This window comes from Sinocyclocheilus rhinocerous, unplaced genomic scaffold (genome assembly GCF_001515625.1).
Source record: "Sinocyclocheilus rhinocerous isolate Xijiao unplaced genomic scaffold, SAMN03320098_v1.1 scaffold180, whole genome shotgun sequence".
Classification (NCBI taxonomy): Eukaryota; Metazoa; Chordata; class Actinopteri; order Cypriniformes; family Cyprinidae; genus Sinocyclocheilus; species Sinocyclocheilus rhinocerous.
The window spans coordinates 288,853-298,008 of record NW_015657493.1 but is presented as its reverse complement, the minus strand read 5'-3'; the positions used below and the strand labels follow the sequence as shown (position 1 = coordinate 298,008).

The 9,156-nt window shown below is 40.5% G+C and overlaps 1 protein-coding gene and 1 long non-coding RNA gene across 4 annotated transcripts in view; both read right to left on the bottom strand.

The window, feature by feature from the left end:
* Positions 1 to 1,151, bottom strand: part of LOC107721133 (insulin-like growth factor-binding protein 1) — a 25,380-nt gene extending 24,229 nt beyond the window's left edge. Inside the window, exon 1 of one of the 2 annotated variants that reach the window (XR_001637681.1) lies at positions 700 to 1,121. Coding sequence is in view for 1 of the 2 variants with exons in the window: in XM_016529002.1 (XP_016384488.1) it covers positions 700 to 1,036 (337 nt within the window). In the remaining variant the exon portion in view is untranslated. Of the gene's footprint in view, positions 1 to 699 lie in introns of both variants that reach the window. The other variant, XM_016529002.1, reaches the window with a different exon arrangement.
* A 19-nt stretch (positions 1,152 to 1,170) lies between these two features.
* Positions 1,171 to 4,878, bottom strand: LOC107721135 (uncharacterized). 2 transcript variants are annotated; one of them, XR_001637682.1, is made up of 5 exons: positions 4,808 to 4,878; positions 4,424 to 4,645; positions 3,371 to 3,620; positions 2,780 to 2,933; positions 1,171 to 1,314 (listed from the first exon to the last, which is right to left on the bottom strand). It is a non-coding gene; the product is annotated as an uncharacterized LOC107721135 (long non-coding RNA). The 2 variants fall into 2 exon arrangements; XR_001637683.1 differs by lacking the exon at positions 1,171 to 1,314 and adding an exon at positions 2,273 to 2,624.
* Between the last annotated feature and the right edge of the window lie 4,278 nt (positions 4,879 to 9,156).

The following is a 9,156-nucleotide window of genomic DNA, read 5'->3' as shown; positions in this document are numbered from 1 at the left end:
CATCTGAAAGCTGAATAAATAATCTTTCCATTGATGTATGGTTTGTTAGGATAGGACAATATTTGGCTGAGATACAACTATTTGAATATCTGGAATCTGAGGGTGCAAAAAAATCTAAATATTGAGAAAATCATCTTTAAAAGTTGTTCAAATGAAGTTCTTAGCAATGCATATTACTAATCAAAAATATTTATTGTAATAAATTTACAGAATATCTTCATGGAACATGATCTTTACTTAATATCCTAATGATTTTTGGCATAAAAGGAAAATGGATAATTTTCACCCATACAATGTATTGTTGTCTATTGCTACAAATATACCCCAGCGACTTAACACTGCTTTTGTGCTGCAGGCTCACATACGTGGAAACAGACGACTGCGTTGTTGAAGCTATGCGGTTTTGTTTGCCGTCAAACGGTTGAGCACTGCCACGCGTGTATGCTGTCGCAAAATGTGGTGAAAATCCTGCACGCCGGTAATAGTGTGATTAAGGCGTGTACATGTCTATACTGCACTTCAATAATGCGACTGAAATAGGAATATTCCACATGTCTTAAATCTGATTTGTGTTTACTTCGAGTATGACTTAAGCCGGATTAAGTTAATCAGAAATTTGTTTGCATGGTAGATTCTTAATCAGAGTATTGTCTTGAATATTGTTGTCCATGTAAACGTCCTGGCTGATGAGAAAGGCACCTTCTGTGCGGTCGTCCTCAGTGCAGACGGCGTGTCCGCGGGTCAGAGCGTGGAGCGGCCGCGGGTCGCCGGGTCTCGGGACGCAGCGCAGGCCGGCGCCGCAGTGAGCCGTATAAACACCGCAGGACTCTCCTTTCTTCAGCGCGCAGGACGAGCAGCATCCGCAGCCCGGCTCTCGCAGCACCTCCGGACAGTCCGAGGACACGGCGGGGCAGGAGTCCAGCTGCTCCGGAGAGCATGGAGCACAGCGGATGGGTTCAGGCCCGATCACCGGAGAAAGATCCGCCGGACAGACGAGGACGCTCACCAACAACACCAACACACACAGCCTTCTCATAGCAGAACCAGAGATGTGCTGAAGCCAATATCTGCTGCTGTATGTCAGATCTGCTCTCGGTGCGTGTGTGCCGTGTTTTATACCGTGACATGACCTCAGAGGAGTTAACCATTGACACGCCGCTCGCCTGTATTAATTACGCCTGTTTTCAGTGCACAGGTTTGCTCTGGTTGCGCAGACGTCAATATTTACTCTAGGACGAAGTGCGCAATATGGGACGACGCAACATCTGTGACCCGATTCACCAGAAACAGGTTCATGATGCTGCTGTTTATCATCTGCACTCTCAAAAAAAAACGTACAAAAGCAGTCACTAGGATGGCACCCTTTCAAATGGTACTAATATGCATCATTTAAGTACTAATACACACTTCAAGTGCTAAAATGCAACTACACTAGTCAACATTTGAAGTGGGTCAAAAAAAAAAAAATCATCAAGGTTGTCCTAACAAAAGAACACATTTTGGTTTTAGGTTTTAGTGCAACTTTGATGATCTATATATATATGTGTATATACAGTAGTCAACATTTGAAGTGGATCAAAAAAATTAATTAAAGTTGTCCTAACACAAGAACACATTTTGGTTTTAGGACAACTTTGATGAAAGGTTTTGATCCTCTTCAAATGTTGACTACTGTATTATGGGGTAAATACGGTACAAAGGTGCATCTTTTGAAAAGGTACCATCCCAGTGACAGCTTTTGTCGTCTCATTTCTGAACATGTATATCAATAACGTAGCATGTAAACACATTTGCCTGTCACACAACAGGAGTTATGCGAGCATATCTCAATGTGTTTTTGACCACACTTTGAGTTGGGTCACAAAAACAAGGTCATGTGGTCATTGCATAACAGGACGGGTTAATCTGAGGTCTTCAGCCATCATAACATGTTTGTCATGAGGTGCCTGTGCAGTAATTAAGAGCTCCTGGTGTAGTATTAGTCCAACGTTGGACACTAAGATCTCTTGCATGAGGTCAACCAATAGTTGAATAATAGACATCAGACGCTACAGATTTGTGATTCCAGTAGCATTAATAATTGAATCGAGCTTTAATGGTGAGCACATCTTATGAGTTCAAGCTTTGTTTGTGTGCTCGGCATCTTTTGAAAAGGTACCATCCCAGTGACAGCTTTTGTCGTCTCATTTCTGAACATGTATATCAATAACGTAGCATGTAAACACATTTGCCTGTCACACAACAGGAGTTATGCGAACATATCTCAATGTGTTTTTGACCACACTTTGAGTTGGGTCACAAAAACAAGGTCATGTGGTCATTGCATAACAGGACGGGTTAATCTGAGGTCTTCAGCCATCATAACATGTTTGTCATGAGGTGCCTGTGCAGTAATTAAGAGCTCCTGGTGTAGTATTAGTCCAACGTTGGACACTAAGATCTCTTGCATGAGGTCAACCAATAGTTGAATAATAGACATCAGACGCTACAGATTTGTGATTCCAGTAGCATTAATAATTGAATCGAGCTTTAATGGTGAGCACATCTTATGAGTTCAAGCTTTGTTTGTGTGCTCGAACAAATACGGCTGATGTTCTTCAGGATTGCTGTAGGTCCATCAGTGCCTATACTCACACACGCCACGAGCAAATCATTTACATCCCACCCACACACAAGTCCAGCCATAGATTGTGCAAGAAGAACGAAAACAGTGCACTGGAGATGGAGAATTAAACTTCAGAAAAAAATACATTTAAATATTACAAACACAAATGATGACCTCGAGTGTGAAGAGAGGTGAAATGCTCAGCAGAAGATGTGTTGGCTGTTAAAGCTCACTGTCTGAGGGATCTTCATTCAATGGTGAGCTCATGTGTCGTGGCCTCCTCGATGTCTCGCATCAGATTCACCAGCCACTGCGGCAGATTCACCTGCTGAAACACAGATTAAACCAGTGATTCCCAAACCAGGGCTTGTAATGACAACGCCATGATATCACAAGAGCAGAAGAAATAAAAACATGCCATTGAAACATGTTGATTTCTAATTTACATTCATTTAAACTTTTACGTTATTTTTGCATTTAGATGTAAAATACAAGTGCATTTGCTAAAAAATAATTTGTTTTTCAAATGTTTTGTAACCTTTACATAGTGTTTAGAATCACAACAAGAAAACTGGACATTTTAGTGTTTTAGAAACGTTTAAAAATATTCCTCACAACATTTGGATAGGGGTTATTAGCTAGATATTTCTGTACAGTCTATACATTAACTTAGCAGTTTAACCCTGAGAGGTGGATGCTGTCGACCCGTTGGGTTAAGTGTACTTCTATATGAATGCTAACGCAGTTGGTTGGAAACTCTTGCACCTTATGAGACGGTGACTTGCTTGTCCGTTTAGTTGTCTGTCTATCATGGTGGCTAGTAGGCACCCGAAGCTCTTTGAGGGTTAAACTCCAGTCTTTGCTGGTCTGATGGATGCTCTGAGCTCCAGACGCAAGCTCCAGAGACTCGTCAGGCTCCACGAGCTCGGAGATGGTGTGTAAGGAACTCATGAAGAACACAGCGAGTCTGTTCTTCAACAAGAACGTCCTTCAGCCACTGAACGGATGCTTTGATCTAAAAGAGCATATGGATAAAGTCAAAAACAACAATTAAGTAGTTGGCATAATCATTTATTATTAATTCTTGGAAAAATATTTGATCAAAACTGCTTCACTGCTTATTAATTTTTTTTAAAAAGTCTCAAGTCATGTGCTGCAACTACTTAAAGATGCATAAAACAAAGCATACACAAAAAGTGATTTGAAAGAAAAGAGCCATTATAATTTAGCTCAGTTAAGATTGTTGTGCAACTGCTCAAGTGTAAGGTGACCATATGTGCCATTTTCCCAGGACCCATCCTGGCCAGGATTTCTATATTGCCTAAAATATCTAGGTTTTGACTTTGTTTGTGTGTGCAGACCGATCGGTGTGTGACATCAAAGTACCATACAGACGGTTATGCTTTCGAAACGCTCTCGAGGTACTTTGATGTCAAACACTGATCGGTCTGAGCCGCACTGCTTTTAAGTCGAACACACCTAATATGTACGCGTAATTGCATCGCTTTGACCGTAGATCCCACCTTCTCACACGCCATGATTGGTCCATTATGTACAATGCTTGCATGTTATTGGTCAAACTACTTTTCGATCATTACTTTCAGCAAGCATGAAAACAGGAAAACAAAGCCAAAACAAATCCTGGCCAGGACGCATCCTGGGAAAATGGCACGTATGGTCACCCTACTCAAGTGCAACATTCTCTTAAAAATTTTATAAAAGCGTTTCAAAACCTCATGACAACAAAAAGTGTATTTCTAAGAACTTGGCACATGAAAGGTTGTAGTTTTAGCATGGAGACATTTATAAGTCACTGACCGGTTTGCTCTTTGTTTAATCTTGCTTCTGTCTAGAAGAAATAGTTGGGATAATCCAGAAATACTTTTCCAACAGGCCACACAGATCCTCGATTTAAATGTATCACACGTCCTGTAGGTTACCCATCTCACCTGCTACAAACACACTTCACCTGGTGATTGTGGTCACCTGTGGACATCATCAGATGCAGAACGAAGAAGAAGAAACACTGCATCCACTGGCCTGGATGAATGAAAACACAGGTGAGTCAGTATTGTGTATATGTTTTTGATGACTGATACAAATTACATTTACAAATAGCCTTTTATTCTGTATTTATTTCAAATTTAATAATGCATGCAGAATCTAATTAAATATCTGCAACATCACAGCATGATTCATTACTGAAACTATTTAGTGCAGTGGTTCTTAGCTCTGTTCCTGGGAACCCATCTCTCTGCACATGTTGCATGTCTCCCTTATATGACACACCTGATTTAGATCATCAGCTCGTTAGGAGAGACTCCATGAACTGAACTGAGTGTGTCAAATAAGGGAGACAAATGTCCAGAGCGGGGCTCCCCAGGACCAGGATTAAAAACCACTGACTTATGGCGCTTTTCCACTGCATGGTACGGCACGGTACGGCTCGGTACGGTTCACTTTTGGGGTGTTTTCCACTGGGTACAGTACCTGGTACCTGGTACTTTTTTTAGTACCACTTCGGTTGGGGTTCCAAGCGAACCGTACCGTTACCAAAACGTGACGTGTAAACACTGCTGATCACGGATTGGCCGGAAAGAATCGTCACTACCTGCGTCACTGAACTTGCGACACAAACACAAAAGAACCGCTAGATTTAAATCAGCACAGCCAGCGAAGGATAGAACACAACTGTTTTGAACGAGCGCACCTTTTTTTTAACAACCAAAAAGTTTTGTTGTCTGTTGCGGAAGAACAGACGTTCCTCTCGTTGATAGCAGAGGAGCGGATCCAGCGAGAGCTTGATGGGGCGACGCGGAATGAAAAAGTTTTTTTTAGGAGTCGTGGTAGTAGAGGCGGCGCGACTATAACGACATGTGAATAATCCCGCCCACTCTAAAGTGGTACTGAACTGCAGTGGAAACGCAAACCGTGCCGAGCCGAACCGTGCCGTGCCGTACTGAGCCGTACCGAGCCGAGTCGTACCACGCAGTGGAAAAGCGCCATTAGTGTGATCATGTTCTCATTATGAATGTGGAAGGATGGTATCCAATGACTCAAGTCGTCTAGCAGAAGAATCACTGACATTAATATGACATTAAGTCCATCCCGTGGTCGATTTCCCCACCGCACTTTGGATGGGATAAATGCAGAGCACTAATTCCGAGTATGGGTCACGTCACTCACACTTAAGTCATTGAGAATGAATTAATATGACAGCAGACAGCAAAGCTGTAATTCTGGGGCGAACTCAGACAACAAGAGAGGATCCAAATGCAGATATACATTTCAACAATAAATGTCATCATCATCCTCATCATCACCATCAGATATAAAACACAGGAACTAGGGGGAAAAAACAGAACTGGTCAAACCCAACAAACCACCATAGAAAGACAATACCAGACAATTAACACCGGAAACACTGGGGGTTATATACAAGGGGGATAATAGGACTAACTAGATACACTAACACAAGCCAACAGAGTGGGAGACCTCTGGCAGGAAACATAGAGAACTCAGAAACAGACTTTACAGTACATGTAGGGAATATAGCGAACCTTTGTGGGAGTGATAGACAGGTAGTTTGGAAGACGACACTGATGCCCCAGATGGAGCTGAAGCAGACACTGCCCCCTTTTGCTGGAGATGACCGATGGAGTTAGTGTGCATGGCCCAGACATACAGGATGGTGGCAGACATTACCAGAAGCACCTCCGGGACTACCGTAGTCCTAGAAAACTCCAGGAACACTGGACTTAAGAGCACTGGAACTACAGAACTGGGGGACCACTGGACTAGGGAGTGCTGGGATAACCAGACGTGAGCCCAACAGACTCGTAACCACCAGACTAGGGAACTCTGGGATTACCAAATGTGGGACCACCGTACTAGAGAGCACAGGGACCACCAGACTTGGGATCACCAAACTTGAACACTAAGAACATCAGACTTGGGATCAGCGGATTTAGGACTAGTAGACTTGGAAGCGCTGGGACCATAGGAACTGTCTGTAGGATCTGTGAAATAAACTCCTCCAGACTCAGCTCAACACAGTCCAGTGGGATCTTGTGCGTGTGTGAGTGCGTGTGTGTGTGTGTGTGTGTGTGTGTGTGTGTGTGTGTGTGTGAGTGTGTGTGCCTCATGGATGGGTTGTTGACCTCCGTGTCAGTAGATGATCACTGTACCCTTGTGCCCACACACACTACACATAACTGACCTCTTTAACATCAAACCATCCGCCTCGCTCAGGCATAAGCCTCAGTAACACGTCACACATTCATGAGTGAAAACCTCTTGTACACATAGTTCTCTTACTGTGTAAAACAGAGTATTTGATAGTTCCAGTCATGTGAATGTCACGCTGATATTATTACAGTGAATGCTGATGACAAAATCATGTCCAATCATTACACTTCAGATTGAGATTTCATTTAATTGGCACATATTCAGCATGTGGAGGTTTGTCCCTGTTAATCACACACTTTATCACAACATACACACACACAGTGGGGTCCAAATGCCTGACACCACACTGACAATCCAAGATACAAAATATAGTTTAAATCCGGAAAGAAACATAATTTAAACTAAGTTATGACATTTAATAAATAGCCAGCTGACAAAAATATGCTCTGCAAATGTTTTGCTAACATTCCCATTAAATTATGAAAACAATATTTCTGAACGTTCTATGAATGTTCAAAGTGGGGGTATATATATATATATATATGTATAGGCTATACAAACATTAAGGAAACATTGCATTTTATAATTTTGCAAACATTATGGGAATGTTATTTTTGAATGTTCTTTGGATGTTTTGAGTAGTTAGTGGTGACATTTAAAAAACATTAGATGAACAATTAAAATGGTTCAGAAATAAAACATTCCATGAATGATGTATAAATAATGTTTTTCTGCTAACATTTTGAGAGCATTAGTAAACAACAGACAACAAATGTTCCATTACCGTAAGTAAATGAGTGTCACTGATCATGTGACACTTTCACATTCATTTTTTTTTTTTCACTCCAGTAACTACACCTCACTCTATTTGTTCTACTAATGCAATTTGTAATGAAAAATTACATTCAATCATGAGAATGTGAAACTGAAGCTGTTTCAGTGCAGTGTCAGATGATTTGGACTCCACTGTATGTATGAATATAAATATCAGATTGTAGTTTATAGTGTCAGAACAGTCTATCAGTGTGACTGCAGCCGAGGATGATGATGATGAAGCTGTTATCAAACTCCCTGATTTCTCTTGTTCTATATACACACATGCTGCTTTGAAACAGTGTGTACTGATATATAATCATTCTGTGTCCTGATGTAAGGCTTTGGAAGTGTCACATAACTTGATTTTTATGATATTATTACAGCTGTAAATGTGTCTTCAAGATAGAAACATCGGAGATCTTTGATTTCTCCAGTCTCAAACTTTAGAAACATGATGAAGATGAAGGAGTGTGTGAGAATCACAATCTAGTGCACTGATGCAGAGCACGTCCTGCTGCTATTGCTGCTCTATATATTATAAACGTGCCACATTCATTCAAATGCACTGGAGAGTTTAATACAAAAAATAAACAACCCTGATTGTAAGAACTTCTACTATGTACAGCTCATATAAGAAGTTGGCATGAAAACTGAGAAATGACGCATTGCAGAAGATCATTCAAGGCTCTGACTGCCCAGGTTTTTTTTTTAAAAAGTACACTTCCATAATGTACTTAAGATGCTCTATTTTTGCGCACTCATTTTGTACACTTAATACACCAAAAATGATTCTTTAGATAAACTTAAGAACATCTAAGTGTACTCAACTGTGATATTTTGGGACACTGTGAATATGAACTAAAATGTGCTTTTAACATACTATCTCTGTATTTAATCACAATCTAGTGCACTGATGCAGAGCACGTCCTGCTGCTATTGCTGCTCTATATATTATAAACGTGCCACATTCATTCAAATGCACTGGAGAGTTTAATACAAAAAATAAACAACCCTGATTGTAAGAACTTCTACTATGTACAGCTCATATAAGAAGTTGGCATGAAAACTGAGAAATGACGCATTGCAGAAGATCATTCAAGGCTCTGACTGCCCAGGTTTTTTTTTTAAAAAGTACACTTCCATAATGTACTTAAGATGCTCTATTTTTGCGCACTCATTTTGTACACTTAATACACCAAAAATGATTCTTTAGATAAACTTAAGAACATCTAAGTGTACTCAACTGTGATATTTTGGGACACTGTGAATATGAACTAAAATGTGCTTACATACTATCTCTGTATTTAAAATACTGTATTTAGTCACCGCTTGTAGTACACTTGAGTGTACTAGTGTATGAAAGATGGTTCAAGTGTACTACAAGTGGTAAATAAATATGTTTTTTTACATACAAAGATACTATGTTAAAAGCACAGTTTAGTTCATGTAGTCAAGGTGTCCCAAAATAGCACAGTTGAGTACACTTAGTTGATCTTAAGTTTATCTTAAGAAGTACTAAAGAATCATTTTTAGTATATTAAGTACAA